The 22,984-nt window shown below is 40.0% G+C and overlaps 1 protein-coding gene across 1 annotated transcript; it reads left to right on the top strand.

Annotated features, from left to right (window-relative positions):
* Window positions 1–2,466: 2,466 nt before the first annotated feature.
* Window positions 2,467–22,451, top strand: LOC118491469. Its single transcript, XM_035989279.1, has 4 exons — window positions 2,467–2,661; window positions 3,401–4,129; window positions 15,120–15,242; window positions 22,404–22,451. The coding sequence occupies exons 1-4, from the start codon at window positions 2,467–2,469 to the stop codon at window positions 22,449–22,451; spliced, it is 1,095 nt and encodes a 364-aa protein (XP_035845172.1).
* Window positions 22,452–22,984: the final 533 nt, after the last annotated feature.

Raw genomic sequence — 22,984 nt, 5'->3', positions numbered from 1 at the left:
GCAGACTTCATCCATCATTCCTAAGCTTTCTAATCATAAATTATCACTGGTTATTTTGTCTGAAGGTTAGTGCTCTGTTTTCATTCATTGGATCATTGTAGTAATCTTGTGTAGTGATGATTCTTGTGTGAGTGATTATGTTTAACCTAGAAGTATGCTTGATGATCATTGACTATCCAGAACTGTTGCACATTAAGTGTTGATGTTTAGAGAGTGTACACCTTGTTGTGGTTTTGAATGTAACGTGAAAACTAGGGTTTCGTGTAAAGGATCGTAAGACTAGAATATGCGTTTGATCATGATATGAAACTATGGTTGAATGGTTGATGTTCGTTCATGATTAGGGTTGTATGAACATGAATAACTGTTGTTTGATCCGCTGTTCATGTCGAAAATGTGTTAACTGTTATTATGTGTTTAATAAGTTGTAACTGTGTATGTTGGTCCGACGAATGATATGGTCCGAAGAAGGATATGGTTCGACGAAGGATGGATCCTTCATCGACTGGCTCATGACAAACCTTCTGGTTCTTCGCCGTGTCCATCCATAACGAATAATTGATTCTTCGTCGTCTGCTATTTGACGAACTATATGGGTCCTTCGTCGCATTTGACTCAAGCGAAGAATGAACCTTCGCCGTGAGATTCTTCACCGGGTACTTGAACAATAACAGTGAGTAACAAGTTGTGATGTATGTGATGATGGATAGTTATGTTCATGGGATACTGTTGTTACATGATAATCCTGCTGATTGAGAATGAGAACTCTGACTTGATTTGTATAAATAGAACACTCCTCTGTTAATAATTGTTAAGGGAAAAGGACATGCGATCCTTGTGTTAGATGCAAACTGTGTACAAATACGTGACTTGAATGATTGTGAAACTGATATCGATTGGTAACCATGGTAGGGTGTGGGTTGACCGACTTGGTTGGGTAAATTAACATACCGAGAAAATCAAAGGTGAGTTCATTCCGCTTGAGCATGCGTCCCGGTGGGTGGGACAATCATTGGGTATTCCTGAGAGGAATTAGTTATTTGGGTAAAACAGGGATGTTGGATAATATACTCAATTCCTATCACCATTAAGTCCCATCTTGTTTGTTACCTGAGAGGTAACGGGGTATTAGTTGATAGCTCTATTTAGGTTTGGCACCCTCACCCCATAACTGAGATGACGGGTGTGAACTAATGACCCAGTCATGACTGATGCTTGGATAGGGGCATTGGGGAAGGGCAAAAATATAATCTGGAGCTGTCTTGTGTTGTACTCGAGTTATTATCAACATGCAATGAACTGAACTAAACACTTGGTAACCAACATTTTCGTAAAACTATGAACTCACCAGCATTGTCTAATACACTTGTTGCATGCTCGCAGGACGTTAGGTACCATGGAGCAGGAACTTGCATATCTGGATGGCTGGAGTGATCATGGGTCATACTGCTTGGATATACAAGACTTGTTTACTGATTTTCACATACATTGGTTTTTGAAACATTGAACAGAGTTTTACTAATTGCTTCTGCTGAACATGTTACCTTGGATTATGTTTATGAATGTTTTATCATTATAAATGGAAACTTTATTTTATAACCTGATGTTAGTTCAATGTGATTGGTGGCTAGATCCTGGTACGTCACACGCCTAGCGGGGCCACCATAAGTGGTATTTTGGGGGGTGTGACAGTTTGGTATCAGAGCCACTTGTTATAGTGAACTAGGTTTTAAAACGTTTTTATAAAACCAGACTATAACCGAACAGTTCAGAAAGCAACCATGACACTCAGCTCTAGATTGCAAGGTTTGTCTCTCGTTTACTTATTGCACATCATATTTAGTGAACACTTGAATTTGACGTTGCATGTGAATACGCACCTAGCACGATAGCATGAGTTCTTGTGTTACTAGCTTATGTTACGTGATTGATAAACCTTCTCGATCTATGTTGTGATGTTTTTGTCTTGCTACTCGAACTTGAGGAATCCTTTAGCATAAGTTGGGAGGAGCTGAGATAAACATGCAAATTGCATAATTATTATGGGTGCACACATAATAATAATCTGGGGTGCATGTGAGTCCCAGTGAGGCCTAATGAGTGTGAAAGGGGGTACCGCTCTGTTGTTTGGTGTAAACTAGTAGTCTGTAGAAGTCATCGTGATGTTTGACTCCTACTTTATCTCGACTTTTGACCTTTTTCCCGTTTTCCTATATAGAATCATGAGCGGACGAGGTCACGGACATGGTTACATTGCTATGACTCAGGCCGAATTGACTGACCTGATCAACATTTGCGTGGCTGAGGCTTTGGCAGCCTATCAAGTTGGTACGATATGTGCCAAATACTCTTTATCCTTGTGTCGCGTACCCAACTCTTACCCGTGTGTTGTATTTTCTTTCGTCCTTAGGTCAGCAAGCGAATCAGAATCAAAACAATCCACCTGCCTTCACGTTCAAGACGTTCATGAATTGTAAGCCACAAACATTCAGTGGGACTGAAGGGGTTGTGGGGCTAATGTGTTGGTTGGAGAAGGCAGAATCGGTGTTTGCGATGTGTAACTGTCTTGCTGGGGATAGAGTGAAGTATGCTTCAGGCACACTCGAGGATGGTGCCTTGACTTGGTGGAATGCCCAAGTCCAGATGCTGGGCATTGAGATGGTGAATGCCACTACTTGGGAGGATTTCAAGGAGTTGATGAGAGAGGAGTATTGTCCTCGTGACGAAGTGCAGAAATTGGAGAACGAGTATTATGATCTGAAGATGATGGGGTCTGAGATCGAGGCATACACGAAACGGTCGCATCAATTAGCTAATATGTGCCCGAATTTATCATGACCTCCACACCGAAGAATCGAACTGTACTTCAAAGGATTAGCCCCACAGGTGAAGCGCTTGGTTACTGCAGTGAACCTCAACAAATTAGCTCAGATCATCCGCTTAGCTCACAAGATCACAGACCAGGAGGTGGAGCGTGGCTCGCTACCACCGCGTGTTTCTACTACTGCTACCACTGCTACAGCTACTACTCCTGCTGCTGACAGCAAACATAAGTGGAATGAAGTGGACAAGGTGTTCAACTCGAATCAGTCACAGAAGAGGCCAGACAACAGTATCAACCGTAGTTTAGCTAGTCGTCTTCTATGACTCAGAATCAGAGCAACAATTCGAATCAGGGCTCCTATGCAGGAAAGCAACTGAAATGTAACAAGTGTAACTTCCACCATCGCGGGCCGTGCACTCGGGAATGTCACAGGTGCAACAAGGTGGGTCTTATGGCTAGAGACTATAGGGTCTCACTCCCAAGGCAGTAGCAGCAACCCCCACAACAACAGCAGCCACAGCAACAGGAGACCAGCAGCCTCAGTAGAATCAGGGTAATCGCAAAGGGTGCTTTCAGTGTGGAGATGCGGGTCATTTCAGGCGGGATTGCCCTCAACTGAATCAAAATGCTGGTAATAGCAACAATAACAACATTGGGAACAACAACAACGGGAACAATGGTGGGAACGGTGCGCGTGGGAGAGTGTTTACTATTGGTGCTGGGGAAGCTCGCAATGATGGCAACGTTGTGACCGGTACGTTTTTTGTGAATGATCTTTTTGCTTCTATTTTATTCGACTCTGGTGCCGATTGGAGTTATGTATCTTTGGAGTTCAGTCGTCAGTTAAGGTTGACTCCTACACCTCTTGTAAATAAGCACGTAGTAGAATTAGCTGATGGTAAATCGATTGAAGCTTCACATGTTCTTTTTGGCTGTAAACTTGATCTTATGGGCCAAGTGTTCGACATTGACCTACTCCCCGTTACTCTTGGAAGCTTTGATGTGGTCGTTGGTATGGATTGGTTATCTAAGCACCAAGCGGAAATTCTCTATAAAGAGAAAATCATGCGTATCCCTCTCCCCAGTGGAGAATCCTTGTCGGTTCAAGGTCATCGGAGTGGTGCAATGGTTGGCATCATCTCAGCCATGAAAGCCCAGAAGTGTCTACAAAAGGGCTACCCCGCTATTTTAGCTCTTGTTACTGATACTCAACCTGAAGAAAGGAAGATTGAAGACCTTCCAGTTGTTCTCGAGTTTTCTGATGTGTTTCCTGAAGAGCTTCCTAGTTTACCTCCACATCGACAGGTGGAATTTCAGATCGACCTCACACCAAGAGCAGCCCCCATTGCCCGTGCTCCTTATCGTCTTGCACCAGGAAAGTTGCAAGAGCTGTCAAATCAACTCCAAGAACTGTTGGATAGAGGTTTTATCCGACCCAGTTCTTCGCCTTGGGGAGCCCCAGTTTTGTTTGTGAAGAAGAAAGACGGGTCCTTTCGTATGTGTATAGATTATCGAGAACTCAAAAAGGTGACAGTCAAGAACCGCTATCTGTTACCGCGTATCGACGACCTGTTTGACCAGTTGCAGGGGTCAAGTTTCTACTCGAAGATCGATTTAAGATTGGGCTATCATCAGATGAGAGTCCGAGAGGAGGATGTTCCAAAAATGGCTTTTCGAATGCGGTATGGCCATTATGAGTTTCTGGTTATGCCATTCAGGTTGACAAACGCACCAGCAGTTTTCATGGAACTCATGAATCGGGTGTGCAAACCGTATCTCGACGATTTCGTCATTGTGTTTATTGATGACATCCTGATCTACTCTACGAGCAAGGAGGACCACGAGCGACACCTGCGTCTTATTTTGGAGCTTCGGAGGAAGGAGCAACTCTACGCAAAATTCTCTAAGTGTGACTTCTGGATTCGAGAAGTGCACTTCCTTGGCCACATTGTTAATGAATCGGGGATACACGTGGACCCTGCAAAGATTGATGCTATCAGAAATTGGGCGGCACCAAAGAATCCTTCGGAGGTGCGACAATTTCTTGGTCTCGTTGGGTATTATCGAAGATTTATTAAAGACTTCTAGAAGATCGCTCAACCTCTCACCTCGTTGACACAGAAAGGTGTGGTATACTCTTGGGGAGCGAAGCAGGATGATGCTTTCCAACTCTTGAAACAATAACTCCGCAGTGCACCGATCTTGTCTTTACCTGAAGGTACCGAAGATTTTGTGGTATACTGTGATGCTTCTATTCAGGGTCTCGGTTGCGTGCTGATGCAACGCGAGAAGGTGATAGCTTACGCTTCTCGTCAGTTGAAGGTTCATGAGAAAGATTACACGACTCATGACTTAGAGTTGGGGGTCGTGGTCTTTGCGTTAAAAATCTGGAGGCATTACTTGTACGGTACTAAATGCACTATTTATACCGATCACAAGAGCCTTCAGCATATCTTTGACCAGAAGGAATTGAATATGCGACAGCGTCACTGGGTAGAACTCTTAAATGACTACGATTGTGTGATCAAGTATCAACCAGGTAAAGCTAACGTGGTAGCCGATGCCCTTAGTCGGAAGAAAACAAAACCCAAGCGTGTTCGAGCCTTACAGCTCACTATTTACTCAAATCTTCCTGATCAGATCCATTCAGCTCAGACCGAAGCATTGAGGGAAGAACACCTGGAAGCTGAATACTTACGGGGCTTGGAGAAACGACTTGAGAAGAAATTAGATGGCATTTATTATTTTATGGAACGAGTATGGATCCCTTTGTTTGGTAACCTTAGAGATCTTGTGATGGACGAAGCACATAAGTCTCGGTACTCTGTTCATCCAGGTTTAGATAAGATGTATCAGGACCTCAAAATCTTGTATTGGTGACCAAAGATGAAAGCTAATGTCGCGACGTATATGAGTAAGTGTTTGACTTGTGCGAAAGTCAAGGTAGAGTATCAGAAACCCTCAGGCCTACTTCAACAACCAGAAATACCTATGTGGAAATGGGAGAAAATTGCTATGGATTTCGTCACTGGTCTGCCAAGAACTCAAAACGGGAACGATACCATCTGGGTGATCGTTGACCGCCTCACGAAATCTGCGCACTTCCTTGCGATCAAGGAAACGGATAAGTTCTCCCAGCTTGCTGTTGTTTATCTGAAGGAAGTGGTTTCTAGGCACGGGGTGCCAACCTCTATTATCTCTGATCGTGATCCGCGTTTCATATCTGATTTATGGCAGTCGATGCATAAATCGTTCGGCTCACGTCTCGACATGAGTACTGCGTATCACCACAGACGGATGGTCAAAGCGAACGAACCATCCAGACACTTGAAGACATGCTGCGAGCATGTGTGATCGATTTTGGTAAAGGGTGGGAGAAACACTTGCCGGTGATCGAATTCTCCTACAACAACAGTTACCACACTAGCATCCAGGCAGCTCCGTTTGAAGCGTTGTACGGCCGGAAATGTCATTCTCCTCTTTGTTGGGCTGAGGTGGGTGACAGCCATATCACAGGTCCGAAACTTGTTCTTGAAACTTCAGAAAAGAATGTCCAGATTAGAAATCGTATGGCGGTGGCGTGCGACCGTCAGAAAAGCTACGCTGACAAGCGTAAGAAACCCTTGGAGTTCACTGTAGGTGATCGTGTTATGTTGAAAGTCTCACCCTGGAAGGGTGTGGTGCGCTTTGGGAAGCGCGGCAAGCTTAATCCACGCTATGTTGGGCCATTCAAAGTCTTGGAACATATTGGTAAGGTGGCGTACAAGCTCGAGTTACCTGCCGAGATGGGTAACGTTCATGATGTTTTCCATGTTTCGCAATTAAAGAAGTGTTTGTCCAATGAAACACTTGTGGTACCACTCCAGGAACTAAAAATTGACGACAAATTGCAGTTTGTCGAGGAACCAATAGAAATTATGGACCGGGAAGTCAAGGTTCGTAAGCATAGTCGAATCCCAATCGTAAGAGTTCGTTGGAACTCAAGACGTGGACCGGAGTTCACGTGGGAATGTGAGGATCACATGAAGCTCAAGCACTTATTCCCAACTGACCAATCTAAATTTGATGCAACTGGCGAATTTCGGGGCGAAATTCCCTTTCAAGTTGGGGATGATGTGGCACCTTCGGAAAACCCACAGTCATCCTAATTTAACATCTTGCCGCTTTGGATTACTTGTCAAATTTCGGGACGAAATTTCTTTCAAGTTGGGGATGATGTGACAACCCGAGATTTCAAGGTTTTTCCCTTGCGAATCATTGGTTTCGCAATCTTACTTTAATCTTATAATTCTTTTACATTATATCTTGTACACCAGAGTTGGTTGATTAAAGTATTGTTTGCATACTAGTGTCACTGTCACGTGAAAACTTAATATTGTGTAATGTTTAACCCTATTGAAAAGCACACTTGACGAAGAACTAGGTCCTTCATCACAACCACCTCTCGGGGAAGAACTGCTCTTCGTTACAAACAACCTTCGTCACACTCTCACACGGCGAAGAATGTTCTTCGCCAGGAGAGTTCGCCGGCCCAAATCATTCGAAGCCCAGTAAGGGCCCAGCTCACCTATTTAAATGTATGCACGCACATAATTCTCGAAATCAATCATATTGCAAACCCTAACTCTCCCCTCTCTCAAACGATTGACAGAAGACTTCATCCATCATTCCTAAGCTTTCTAATCGTAAATTATCGCTGGTTATTTTGTGTCAAGGTTAGTGCACTGTTTTCATTCATTGGATCATTGTAGTAATCTTTTGTAGTGATGATTCTTGTGTGAGTGATTATGTTTAACCTAGAAGTATGTTTGATGATTATTGACTATCCAGAACTGTTGCAAATTAAGTGTTGATGTTTAAAGAGTGTACACTGATTGTTGTGGTTTTGAATGTAATGTGAAAACTAGGGTTTCGTGTAAAGGATCGTAATCCAAGAATATGCGTTTGATCATGATATGAAACTATGGTTGAATGGTTGATTTTCGTTCATGATTAGGGTTGTATGAACATGAATAACTGTTGTTTGATCCGCTGTTCATGTCGAAATGTGTTAACTGTTATTATGTGTTTAATAAGTTGTAACTATGTATGTTGGTCCGACGAAGGATATGGTTCGACGAAGGATGGATCCTTCGTCGACTGGCTCATGACGAACCTTCTGGTTCTTTGCCGTGTCCATCCACAACGAAGAATTGATTCTTCGTCGTCTGGTATTTGACGAACTATGTGGGTCCTTTGTCGCATTTGTCTCAGGCGAAGAATGAACCTTCGCCGTGAGATTCTTCGCCGGGTACTTGAACAATAACAGTGAGTAACAGATTGTGATGTATGTGATGATGGATAGTTATGTTCATCGGATACTGTTGTTACATAATAATCCTATTGATTGAGAATGAGAACTCTGACTTGATTTGTATAAATAGAACACTCCTCTGTTAATAATTGTTAAGGGAAAAGCACATGAAATGTGGACTTGTATGAGTATTGCGTATGAGCTACATGTTAACAAGTGATCCTTGTGTTAGATGCAAACTGTGTACAAATACGTGACTTGAATGATTGTGAAACTGAGATTGTTTGTTAACCACGGTAGGGGGTGGGTTGACCGACTTGGACGGGTAATTTAACATACCGAGCAAATCAAAGGTAAGTTCATTCCTCTTGAGCATGCGTCCCAGTGGGTGGGACAATTATTGGGTATTCCTGAGAGGAATAAGTCATTTAGGTAAAGCGGGGATGTTGGATAATATACTCAATTCCTATCACCATTAAGTCCCATCTTGTTTGTTACCTGAGAGGTAACGGGGTATTAGTTGATAGCGCTATTTAGGTTTGGCACCCTCACCCCGTACCTGAGAGGACGGGTGTGAACTAATGACCCAGTCATGACCGATGCTTGGATAGGGGCATTGGGGAAGGGCAAAAATATAATCTGGAGCCGTCTTGTGTTGTACTCGAGTTATTATCAACATTATAATCAATGAACTGAACTAAACACTTGGTAACCAACGTTTTCGTAAAACTATGAACTTACCAGTGTTGTCTGATACACTTGTTGCATGCTCGCAGGATGTTAGGTACCATGGAGCAGGAACTTGCATATCTGGATGGCTGGAGTGGTCATGGGTCGTACTGCTTGGATATACAAGACTTGTTTACTGATTTTCACATACATTGGTTTTTGAAACATTGAACAGAGTTTACTAATTGCTTCCGCTGAACATGTTACCTTGGATTATGTTTATGAATGTTTTATCATTATAAATGGAAACTTTATTTTATAACTTGATGTTAGTTCAATGTGATTAGTGGCTAGATCCTGGTACGCAACACGCCTAGCGGGGTCACCGCAAGTGGTATTTTGGGGTGTGACAATATCTTTATAGGGATAAACCCTAGTTTGCTGAAAATATAACTTCTTCTTTTATTCAGGTAATTTATAGCCACTTTATTTAAGCCTTCAGTGTTCCATGGCTGGCTTCTAGTGGCTTCACATCAAGTCACCTGAAACGCGTTTTGAAAATATTTTATCAGCAAGAAATACTATCGAGTGCATTCCATTTTGTAAAAAGATACATTGTTATCACATTACAGTATTAAGGGTAATTACAATGTTTTTTCTAACAAAAACTCCAAGTACTTGTCACTCGATGGATCCGTGACTATGGTCATATCACATATTGGCTAACCCATTGTCCAATTGTGAAGATTATCAAGTACTGTATACAAACCCCGTAATACCGGCAGAAATTTGTAGAATACAAAGACTTAATCCCTGTAAGTATAACTTTGAAAAACATTTAAAGTTTTGTAAAGCACTTTAATTATGGTTCACAAAAATGTGAGAAAAGGAGAATGACTCACATTGTAAACTTATGTTTTTCTATAGGCTTCTTGGTGATATTTTCTTCTAATTTTCTTGAGTTCCTATAAAAATATACAATGCACGCGTGTTAGTATGATAACCCAATTCAACTTTATCAATACGTCACGAGATAGAACCCCAACTTAGTTTACAAAGCATAGCCCTAAATAGGCAGCGCTTTGGCATCAGTTGCTGGGTTCCAGATCAATCGGACAGGATATCAAACTGGTGATCAGGGGTTAAAATACTTACAACGAGGCAGAGCTTCGTGATTTAGGGGGTATTTAGGCTAAAATTTTCGCTCAGAAGCATTTAGAGAGAAAGAGAATGTGAGCGGATTGGAAAGTGTCGTGACTGCTCAATTTATAGGGTTTTTAAAAGCCTGTCGCGCCCTGCGACCACCGCCACTCTTCCTTTTGAGCCCCGCGAGGGCACCCTAGCTACGGTTATGGTTGCCTGGTTGGCACCTAGGCTAGACACGTGTGTGACACGTGTCACAAAGGAGTGTCCTGCAAGTATGGGGCTGTCGCACCCCGCGACACCCACGGGTAGAGCCCGTCGCAGCCCGCGACCGAGCAAAAATCAAAATTTTATTTGTTTTTTTAATAAAAATAAGGTTATACGGGTTCGGTTTTGTGATTACGGTGTGTTTTAGGGCGTTTTTGAGGGTTGTTATAGATCCTTTCTGTTTGGTACCAAAAAATAACGGATATTGGAATCGGGATCATGGTTTTTGCCGGAATTTGTGTTTGGTACCATAAGCTAACGGATACCGGAACAGGATCACGATTGAAGACCAACATGCCATTGTGGATAGTAAGGAATATGAGTGAACTATGGAGAACTGATGCCAATTGTTTGTGTTTTCCTCACTTTTTATCGATTAATTCCAGATTATATCTTCCGACTCAATCCAATTTTTTTTGTTAATACTTCAAATTAATCAATATGTTAATCAAGATATATTGTACTAACATCCAATATACAATGCATCATTATATTTTTAATTATTAATGCACTTGGGTTGTATTACCCCATTTTTATTTGGGTTATTGGATTTTATCACTCTTAACTATTGGGTATTCGCCGCTATCACTCTCAACTATCACTTTGACTCCCACTACTCACAACTTAACACTTTGTGTGTTGTGTCACTTTGCACGTGAACATTTCTTAGTGTGCAACTTATTTTATTGGTGATATTAGGCTAACACTTTGTGAATTACTAATGACAGCAAGTGAATCTATTCCTAAAAGACAAAAAGGGAGCCAAAAACCACTCAACCGGAGTGACACAACACACAAAGTGTTAAGTTGGGAGTGGTGGGAGTCAAAGTGATAGTTGAGAGTGACAGCAGTCAATACCCAGTAGTTGAAAGTGATAAAATCAAATAACCCTTTTTATTTAAGGCTTACTTTTCTCGCGAAACATAAAGCATTAAGAAAACGTATTTGAAGAAACGAAAAATAAAAAAAGAGTAAATTGCCATTTAGTCCCGGAGATTTGTCCAAATTTGCCATTTTAGTCCAAATAGTTTTTTTCGCCTCTAGGTCCCTGACTTTTTGTAAGGACTCTCAAATTTTTCTAAAAATACCCGTATAAACCAGGACCCCTGAAACCCTAAACCACATTGAAAATAAGAAAAAGATAAAGTTTTTGAGTTTCAGGCGGGCCGCGTAAAGAGTAAGCATAGCCTTACGCGGGCCGTGTTAACTAGGAGGTTATCAAAAAGCGTTTAAGGGTCTCAGACGGGCCACGTAAAAGACAATCCATGTCTTACGCGGGCCGCGCCAACTTGAGGTTGACCGGATAAGTATGCCGGGGCCACGTGTTGACCAGCTGGGGGACCTACGAATGACCAATCAAACCTACGCCTAGACTGGGCGGCTAGGCGGGCCGCGTAAGTGTCACATGAGGGTTTACGCGGGCCGCGTAAAACCCTAAATTCAGGTATAAATAGCCTGTTATATGCACAGTTCACTGGTGTCGATCAAAATTATCAGTAAACGAATTCTCACCACTTTAAAGTCGAATTTTCAAATAGTATAGCGAGGCGCTGCCACGATACCGGGTATTAACTCGATCGCTATTACGATTCGACGTCCGATCGATTGAAACTATCCAACGAATATTTAAGTGCTGCTCAAATTAGGGTTTATACTTTGTCATTAGTCGTGATTCCGACATGATGTTTGAGTGCTGCCCAAACTCGGTCTATACTCTGTCATTCGTTGTGAATCCGCTGGATGTTTAAGTATCGCACTTTGTCAATCATTGTGAGGGTTTAATCTCGTGAATTGTCGTAAATGTTGTATTAGTTACTAACCCAGTTTGTGTGCATTGTTAATTAAATTAGGTTGAACAAGGCTAATCAGTAGGCTTTGTTGGTGCAGTACATCTATTGATTTCGTCTTAGATCGAGTCAGTCATTGCATTGTATAGATTAGGGCACGAAATATGAGAAAACACGAGATTGTATGTGATTAGAGTGTTAGGTTCGCTCATAAGGACATAAGATAGGAGGTTCGCTCATAGGAACATAGTAGGTCCGCTCATATGTACACATGTCATATAAGCGAACCCACTGGCCCTATATATCCCTGTCATTTGAGCGAACCTGTAAGGGTTGTTGTTGATTTCCACGCCGAAGCTCTGCCGGTGTGATGTTTAGATTGTAAACACTGTTAAATCAATAAAACAAGAGATTAAAGTGAAGGACAAGCTATTTCTACCTACGTTTCTTGTTATTCCGCACCTGAAACATAGGAGATTACCTCTGAACGACTCAATCGGGTCAGTCAACGATCCTACAAGTGGTATCAGAGCTTGGGAGGAGGTTTTCTGCAGAATATAGCTGGAATTTGTCATTATTTCTTACTTCTACATTTTTTTCTTGATTCGGGGAGATTTCACAGTCAGATTTGGTTCAAATTTTCTCAGATTGTGTGCAATAGGTCAAAGACAAACCCTGGAAAGTTTTATGCAAAAATACGGACTAAATATGGGCCAAAACATGTTCGAATTGAGATCCGCTTTTATGGACATTTGAGAGGTCCGCTCTTGTGTCACATTTATTGGTAGATTCGCTCCAAGTTACCGCTGGTCCGCTCCAAAATCTCTGTTAGATCCGCTCCAAAGTGCAATCAGGTTCGCTCGTCAGTCACTTGTCAGAAGATCCGCTCAAGAGGTTCGTTTTTCAAACAGGTCCGCTCCAAAGTTATATGAGAGATTCACTCCAGTGAACATCACACAGATTCGCTTTTAAGAACATATCAATGGTTCGCTTATTTGAACAGTGAGATTCGCTTCAGTGACTAACATATGGTTCGCTTTTGTGAATGATACTGGTCCGCTTATCAAGACACTAGTAGTTTTGCTTCTGTGATCATTCTGGTTCGCTTATTTGTCACCTGTATTGGAAAACGTGTTAAGTGATTATGGATTCCGAGTTTTACAACGCTTTCACAACACTGTCTACTCCAGCCGCGATTGCTCAGGCAATGAACTTAGAAAATGAGACAGGAACCACCCAAAAACCCCCGAGATTGATGAGCATCGAAGAATATTATAGGTGGAAAGATCGATTTGAGAACTGGGTTCAGGCAAATCATCTTAGATCGTGGGAGTGCATATTGAAGAAATATGTGTTGCCTCGAACAGAATTGCAAGTTATCAAACAGATATCAGAATTCACAGATCAGGAACGGGTGATGTATAAAGCCGAGAATATGATGATCAGTTTGTTGTAGCAAGCAATCAAGGAAGATATATTCATTTTGCTACAACACGATAAAACTGCAAAGTCGATATGGGATGCTCTTAAAGTTAAATTTGAGGGAAGCGAGAACATGATAAAGAGCAATAGGGTGTTGCTAAAGAAAGAATTTGATCTGTTCAGCAGTCTACCAGGAGAGGATACTAAGAAGTTGATTGAGAGATACTGTCACTTAGTGCGATCATTGTCAATGTTGGGTGTTGATAAGGGTCGTGAAGAGTGGGTGGATAAGTTGGTCGATGCGTTACCTCAGAAGGAGTGGGGAACGTATTTGATGATATTAAAGAACACAGGTGTGTATGACGGGCTGACAATCTCACAGTTTATCGAAAAAATCGAGAGTCGGGATCTGGAACAGCAAAAGATCGCGAGGATGAATAGTCCGAGTGGTCAACAAGATGTGAAAATGTATTACAGGGGTAGTATTCCAGTCACTGAGTCTGAGAGAAGTCCTAAAATACAAACTGCATTCAGTGCTGGGGATTCATCAGAAAAGGCTGATCAGGGTTCAAACAAGAGTAGCAGTGGGTTTTCATCATTTCCGAATGTCAATCCTAAAGAGACAAACACAAGCTTTCAGTCTCAGGGTACAAAGACTGGAAATGGATACGTGATTGAATGCAACATAGCTCTCAACCTTCCAGAAGGTCAAAGCTTTTCAGAAGACACTGCGAAAGACCACATGGCACTTCTTGGTTCTGTATTGTTATCCTATAAAGGTCTTGTTGCTGGTCGGATCGGAAATCCTATGCTTACAAAGGAGGATTACGATCAGATAGACGCCGAAGAGATGGAACTCATGGATATCAAATGGTGTCTTGCAAGTGTTCTTCGACGTGCTGAGAAGTTCAAAGCAATTACCGGGAGAAATGATTTTCTTGATGCTCATGTATCTACTTTAGGTTTTGATAAATCTAAAGTTACTTGTTTTCGATGCAGGGAGAAAGGTCATTTCAAACGAGAGTGCAAGGGAAGAGAAGCTAGCGGTGCTCAAAATCCATTCGGAACAGACGAATACCACCGAAAAGCTATCTATCAGCAAGTTGGTCAATCTCAAGAACCACAGACGGCTCATGGTAGGAAGATTGAAGACCCCAAGAGAGCATGTGTAGTTGACTTTAGCTGGGATAAATACATATCTCCTGATAGCAAAGCCTATTTTGTTGATCAAGATGATGAGAGACTACCTGAAGGCTTCAGCTGGGATATGTTTGTTGATGAAAAAGGAGAGTTCAAAGCATTCATTGCCAAGATTGTCCGAGAGCCAGACTTGTTTGCTACTTGGATGAAATTTATTGGAGTGAATGTAGCTAGTGAGGATGAAAAGTCGGTTACATTTGATGAAAATTCAGAAGGTACTGATGAACTTTCAGAAAGATCTGGAGAAATTTCAGAGGGTTCAGATGAAAGTTTACAGAGTTCATGTGAGAGTGTACAGAATGAGGTTATTTCAGAAAAAGCAGTTGTATTTGATCAAACACCGTCTGATTCTGGTGTATCAGATGCTGATTCTGAAAAATCTGTACAGTTTGATCAGTCACCAGTTGATAGTAGCAGTGATGTTGAGGAAGAAAAACATATAAATGTTGCTAAATCTCATCTTTCTCCTGAAAGTTTTCATTTCTATTTTGCAGATCGCATGGAGAAACTGAAGGAGAAAAGAGCTGCTAAAGAACGACAAAAGGAATCTGAAAGTGATGTTCAAAATGTTGAAAGTGGTGCTGAAAAGATTACCGAAGTTGTGAAAGATGAAGAAAAGGTGAATGAAGCTGAAAAGGTGATTGAAGTTGTGAAAACAATCGAGGATGAGAAGATTGTTGAAGTCGTCAAGCCTTGCGAGAAGTGTTTGGAAGCTTGCAAGGAATGTGTAGCAAAAGACGACATTATAGCTGAGTACAAGAAGAAGGAGCAGTTACTGTTCAACCTCAATTATGTGAAAGAATCGTACGATGTCTTGAACAAAACAGTAACTGGTCTCCAAAAGACAAACTCAGAAAGAGAACAAGCACTGACGATGTTGAATGCAGTCATGATGTCAAAGCAGAAAGCGATAAATTCCTACATCGAAGAGAGTGCTAAATGGAAGCAAGAGTTGGAAACAGAGAAAATAGAGAATGAGAGAATTAGACGATCACTGCTATGCTATTCTAGTTCTGATTATCTCATTGATCGTATTTATCCAACTGTTGCAAGTATGGAAGCTTTTCAAGATGAGAAGCCAAAGGAAAAGAAAGATTGTGGTAAGAAACCGACTGTTAGCTATAACAAGTGTCCGCCTCCGATTTGGGATGGGTATTCTCCTAGGAAACCAAAGGAGGAGCAACTTGAGAAAGCAGTTAATATAAAGCTAAAAACCGACACAACTGACGTTTTACCAGATAACATTGATGTCACGTTTACCTCGTCCGATACTGATCATGAGTCTGAGTTAATCAAAAAGGTGGTCGATCAGGTGTTGGATACTGATGAAGAGTCTGAGTCAAAATCTAAGTCTGGAAAGTCAAATTCGTCAGTCAACAGGGAAAATTTGTCGGTCAAACGGTCTTACAGTAAAGAATTTTTGTTATCAAAAGCATATTTGAATGATAAAGCATTCAAATTTGTTTATACTTTGAATGGTTCTGACAAATTATATTACAACAAAGAGTTTCCAATAATGAGTATTAAAACGGAATTGGTTAACAAAACTTTCAAATTAATAGAAGTTAATATTCCAGAATTAAAAGTTTTGAAAAGTTTTGAAAAACCTAAAAAATACACTTCAAGAGTTCAACAACGTCTAAACAAGAAAAGGGTTACAATTCTGGTTCTGGTTTTCAAAAGAAACCTAACCAAAATCGTAGCTACAAAAAGAAAGGTTTAGGCTTTGTTCCACCAGAAAACCATAAAAATGATAAAAATTTTAAAACAAAAACAAAATTTGTGTCAGGTGGAAGTGCAGAAGAGGAACAGAAGAAACCGTTCTGGAGACAGTCAAACCAGGAGTTTCTTGCTGAGAAGAAGAAAAATGGAGCTAAAGTGTGTTATCAAAGAGAAACTCGTACCTGTTACCGATGCAATGAAGTTGGTCACATTGCATGGAATTGTTCGAAAAATGCAAAAACAAAACAGGGAGTTTCTCAGAAATTGAAAGAAAAAGTTGTCGATGTTGAACCACCAACCAATAAACTTAAAATTTTTGAAAATTCAAAATTTGAGGTTGGTGAGTGTTCGAAAAAGAATTTTTATAAAAAGAAAGAGAATGACAACCAAATGTGGGTTGCTAAAAGGAATGATGTGAATGTCGGCAATGAATCTGGTTCCACAAAGCCAGAAGAGCCACAGGTTGAGGCGAAAATTTCAGTGAATGATGAGGAGTTTCCATCACTGAAATTTGAAGAAGTTAAAAAGAAAGTGGGAAAAACTGAGATTTCAAATCAGTTTTACAATGAGAAAAAAGATTTTGATGTCGAGAAAACATTCAACGGGAATGTTAAAAAGATATTAGGGAAAATGTTAAGTGGAAGGGCACAGGGGGTTAAAGATTTTTATGCAACTAAAAAGGCGACATATAACCCTACTGCTCAAGAGTTGAAATCCATCAAGTCTGAAAAGACTTGGATGGAAGTTTGTTTTCCATGATAGTCGAAGGACTACGCCGGAGATCCCAAGTTTATATCGTGGATCAGGAATCGGCATCATTCTAGTGTTTGAAAAGTTTGTTTGAAAGATTTTGAATAGTGTTTGAATGTTTACAGGTGAGAGGACTACGCCGGAGCTTTCAGGTTGGTAATTGAGAAGCAGGAATCGGCATCTTTCTGAATAATTTGACAAGTGGTAAAGAGGTTTCTGTAGATGTCTCATTCCTACAGTAAAACCTACAAGTGGTATTTTTGATCTACAAGTGGTATTTGTGGTTATACCTTGAAGAATTTACATTTACAAGTGGTACAGTGATTCTGAACTGCAAATGATAAATCAGGGACATTAAGTTGTACTTGATTTATTGTTCATATGAGATTGATAAACAAGATGATGAACCATATCCCCATGTTTCACAAGTGGTAAACTTAAAAGTGGAAAACACAAACTCATTTTCCAGAAAAAATCATTTTGATTAAAACAAACTTAAGTGTTTTGAAATCTAAATGAGAAAATGGTTTGTGATAGGGGAGTTCTGATTGTTTATGCCCAGTGAATGGCGATTTGATGTGATTCGATGTCAGTTGTCAAGTATCTGTACAGTTTGTTTTACTTTTCATGTTTCTAGTGGGTCAAGAGTCTAGAAGTTTTCAAATTTTCTTTGAAATGTGTTTGCATTTTAGGGGGAGTAGGGAAATTTCTGAAAATCCAAAAACATTAGAAAATTTGAAAATGTCAAAAACATTGAAAAATTAAAAATGAGTTTTGGTGCAAATAGAGGAAATGATAGTACATCAGCTAGACTGGCACAGTACGCTAAAGATTTGTAATGTATAAATGCAATTAAGCAGTCTCGCTAAAGATGTGCCGGTAGGTTTTCACAGAATTAGTAGATCAGTTTGGGATATAAACATAAATTTTACTTACGTCTACGTGGGGAACACCTCCAGGATATATAGGTAACCCCTGAAATCCTGGTTGAAGGGTCCCGTATTCTGAGATACTAGGTCTTTATGCTCAGTGATATCTGGGGTATTATCCCGGGATTTCTGCTGTATGGAAGTACTGACCTAGTCCCCGGATAATACTTTCTGCAAAAAGCTTTGAAATACAAGCTCGCCCTCAGCAATTTGATTAAACAATAAAATTGATAATCTTTGCTGTTGTAACAAAAGATCCTCTAAAGGGTACCCACCAAAAGTCGAAGCCGTCATCTCTCTGCGTATACGGAAGTATCGACCTGAGCTCTCACGGCCCTCGCACCTACCCCTTTAACAGATATCAACTGTGGTATACTCACCTGTAAGACTGAATACTGGGGTCTGGATACGGGAGTATATACTGAGGTGGAACACATGTAGATGTTTAAGTTCTAAAACACTAATTCAGTATCCCGAACAGGTTGAAAGTTTTTGTGAGAATTTAAGTGGATCAAAATATCGACAATCAACGCGAACTGTTTAAAAGCTTAAAATGAAATAACAGCTTAACGGTGCTAGTGTCTTGTCAACAACTGATATGATCCTCTTACACGAACTCACAAAAATATTGTTTGTAAATATTTCTTTACTGCATTAGATTTTCTTTATTTCAAAATCCAAAAAGATTTTCAGTGTGTTTTAGCATAAACTTTTGAAAAAGTCAAAAAGATTTTCGACAACTGATATTGGAAAGCTGATTTTCAAAATTCCAAGTGCTAAACATGATGAGAAATATCTGAGGGGGAGTGTTTGTGTGAAATTAAATGTTTTCATAATCTAATCTTTCAAGTGGTTCATCATAGAGAAAGAAATTGAGGGAGAGTGTTGGTTGGTGAACATGTTAGTATTGATGCATGAAAATTGTTAAAATTGAAAATTTATTTCTGGGTTAAGAATGTGCAGATATAGCCAGGTTTCGATCTTGAATCTGAAGATAGAGTGCCAGATTCCGATACCTGATGACTTTGATTGGAGATAGTCAGACAAGGATCCTGAAGATGTTACTGAAGAACAAAGGAATGCCAGTAAATCGAGAGGGGGAGTCTGAAGATAGAGAGAAAGACAAGCCCAGAGACTGATCAAGACTGAAGATGTGAAGACACAGCATTGGTGTGACTCGATAGTCGACTCCATCAACATCTGAGGGGGAGTCTGTTGGTGCACTACATCTGTTGATTTCGTCTTAGATCGAGTCAGTCATTGCATTGTATAGATTAGGGCACGAAATACGAGAAAACATGAGATTGTATGTGATTAGAGTGTTAGGTTCGCTCATAAGGACATAAGATAGGAGGTTCGCTCATAGGAACATAGTAGGTCCGCTCATATGTACACATGTCATATAAGCGAACCCACTGGCCCTATATATACCTGTCATTTGAGCGAACCTGTAAGGGTTGTTGTTGATTTCCACGCCGAAGCTCTGCCAGTGTGATGTTTAGACTGTAAACACTGTTAAATCAATAAAACAAGAGATTAAAGTGAAGGACAAGCTATTTCTACCTACGTTTCTTGTCATTCCGCACCTGAAACATAGGAGATTACCTCTGAACGACTCAATCGGGTCAGTCAACGATCCTACAGGCTTATATAATGCTCGTTAAATCTTCCATGTGAGTCATTCTCTTTTTATCAACTGTTTTACAAAACTCCAAGTTATTTTCAAAGTTATAATTACAGGGATTAAGTCTTTGTAATCACCAAATTACAACCGTATGTGGGGTTTTGTATACATTACTTGATAATCTTCACAATTGGGGCAGCCAAGGGGTGATATGACCATAGTCACAGACACCATTGGACAATAGGAGGGCCAATGGGTCGAGTGAAAAATACTGTGGGTAGTTGGTTGATATCAGAAGCAAATGTAAAAACTCTTAATACTGTAAATTATAACAAAATGCGTCGTTTTAAGTAAACTGAATGATTCACTCAGTATTTCCCCGCTGACAAAACCTTTTTCAAACATGTTTCAGGTGATCTGTTGTAAACCAGGAAAAAGTGCCGTGAAGCACTACAAGCTTAAAGGAGTGGCTCAATATAAATAAATAAAGAAACATGTTTTGTAAAATAAAGATTTCCCCGTGAAATCACTTTATTGTAAATTACGGGGTTTTATCCCTAAATTATGTAAATAAAATAAACGAGCATTTTTAGTATTAAAAGATCCTGTATTTAAAGACTTCCGCTGTCGCCTAAAGTAAATACCACGGGATTTCCTACCTCGCGGCTCTGGACCGGGTCAAACCGGGGCTGAGGGCCGTGACAGGAAAAGGTGGTATCAGAGCCACTGATTTAAGCTTGCCACTGATTTAAAGTCTATTAAATTATTTGAGGAATACTTAAATTACCATTCTGTGATTATGTGTTTTATTAACTGATTAATTGTTAGTTACAGTATGGGTAAACAAAGACTTTCTGCTATCTATCACAAATTAGATACTGCACCTAAAGAAAAAGGAACCTCGTCCTCAAAATACCCAGCAGATCTGGAAGAGGGAATCTTTCTCCGTAAAGCACAATATGAGAATCCTCTTACTCCAGAGAAAAGAAATTCGATTATTAGGAAAAGTCAGAAACCCCAATTCAAGAAAGTGAGGTTTAATCCAAAAATCCAGGAAATAGGCAATAATCCACCTTGGGAAGACAAACTAGATGAAAAATGGGCAGATCTTTATATGTTAGCTACTGTAGCAGAAAATGCAAACCTCTAAACTACCAATAAGCCTGATCTAGTATAAGCATCTCTATCCAGAAAACCACTACTTCGTAAATAAATAAATCCTAGTGTGTTTTAAATTTCCCGTTATCCTTTGTAAAATTAGTCTTTCGATATGCAATAAACGGAATGTTTATTTAAATTTCCTTATAACATTTTGACTTAGCATTTTTGTGCATTTTGCATATATGCTAAACAGCATGAGTGAGCTATCTGAAGCCTTTCAGAATCTCAATCTCTATCCAGTACCAATCAAAGTCTCCAACGACTTTACTGGTTACTTTGCTGATGTGGAAGAACCTATGGAATTCCAAGCTCCACCTCCGGAGAAAGCAAAGCCTAAAAGAACAAGATATGTAGGATGGAGGAAAGTACGTAGGAGGAAGCCAGTAACTAGGAAACTTCCAAAGATAGAAAACCCTGTGGATAAAGGAAAAAAGGATCGAGACTGGAGAGAGTTCTAGGCCAGCAGGGATAAACATCAGGGAAAATTTTAAGCCAAATGGAATAGAAATTGGAGAAAGCTCTAAACAAATTGAAGAAATAACATTTCAAGAGGAAATAGATCGCCTACTGGCAAGTTGTGATGTCATTAGACTGATCAACAACAATTTCTACCCTTATCCTCCCGAAACCCAACTCCCTGTAAATTTAGAACCAGCTATTCCAAACCCTCTAATCCACACCCGATCTTTAGGAGAAATGGAAGATTGGTGGACGAACGACTGGCAGTTCTAAAACATAATCAATAGTCCTTATACCTTTCTCCCTCAGTTTGATCCAGAACCTATCCCCAATCCACCAATAAGCAACGAAAACTTAGCCGAACTCCGCCAGTTTGGTGAAGAACTGATAGGTACAGGGAATAGGATCCGGGAAATAGGAGAACAAATTTCCTGGAAATACGACGAAAGGGAGCGTCGCTACTGACATGCCAGTTGACAAATAAATAGTGGGTTACGAAGCTGTGGTTGTATAATAATAGGTAGTAACAAACATATAACATTGTAAAATAGAAATAAAACGTTGTAAAATAAACAGTGTGTAAGGATGCCTATATAATCTATAAAACTGAAAGTCGAGAAATCAACAATTTTGGCTAGATATATATATATATCTATACTACTTTAATAAACATATATCAAGGACAAGATGGTAATTGAACAAGGTGTTGAAAAAACACTTAATGCACTATGTACAACTGTTAAGGCACAAGAAAACACAAAACCATTTACCCTTTACACGGATCTACATCTGCCGTCCATTTTTTTAACTTTATCACACGGATCTAGATCTGGACCGTCCATTTGACTTCACACGGATCACCAATTGCTTTCTCTCTCAATGCTCACACATCTCACAAAACAACATCAGATCTTCTCTCTCTCTTCTCTCTCTCTTCTCGGCGATCTAGGGTTTCATGAGATCTATCACCAGATCCGTTTGAATCTATCACCAGATCCGTTTGATGAGCAGATCTAGGGTTTCATGAGATCTATCACAAGCTTTATCTGGCAAGGGATCCACAGATTTGAACAAGGGATCCGTTTGATGTTCTGATAAGTTGCAATGAGTGTTATATATCTTACCATGTTCTTTTGTGATTCTTACTTTTCAGGTGAAGCGGTTAATGGACATATTTAGAGCTAAAATTGTTGATATCTAAGAGAAAGCTACAACCATTGAAGTGATAGGAAGAGCTTGACGGATGTTCGAAGGACGAAATCTGAGGTTTACGAAGGATTTTCGCATGTGTTTTGTGATGAATTGACTCAGGTTAGGTTCTAAATGTTGATTTATCTTTAATCTTGATGTGGATTTGTTAGTAGATGCGGTTATTTCAAATTAGGTTGAAAGTTTTGTGATATTTGAATTTGTATTTTTGGTGATGATAGTTAGGTTAATTTCAGATATGACATAGTGAAAGGATAAATTGTTTTTGTAGTTTTGATTTTACTTTGTTCTGTTATATTTTGATCTTTTCCTTCATTTTTGGGACTGATAAGTGTCATGGTTTTGTGATAATTATGATATTTAGGTCATTTTTGGGGATGATAAGTGTTGTAGTTCAATGAAAATTATGATAGTTAGGTCAATTTTAGATATGGAATAGTGAAAAGATAGATTGTTATGTACTTTTGATTTTAGTTTGTTCTGTGGGATGTTTTGATATACTTTTTCATTTTTCGGGATGATAAG

Source organism: Helianthus annuus, chromosome 4, assembly GCF_002127325.2.
Source record: "Helianthus annuus cultivar XRQ/B chromosome 4, HanXRQr2.0-SUNRISE, whole genome shotgun sequence".
In the NCBI taxonomy this organism is placed as follows: Eukaryota; Viridiplantae; Streptophyta; class Magnoliopsida; order Asterales; family Asteraceae; genus Helianthus; species Helianthus annuus.
The sequence above is the reverse complement of the archived record's forward strand: the minus strand, read 5'-3'. Positions and strand labels throughout refer to the sequence as shown.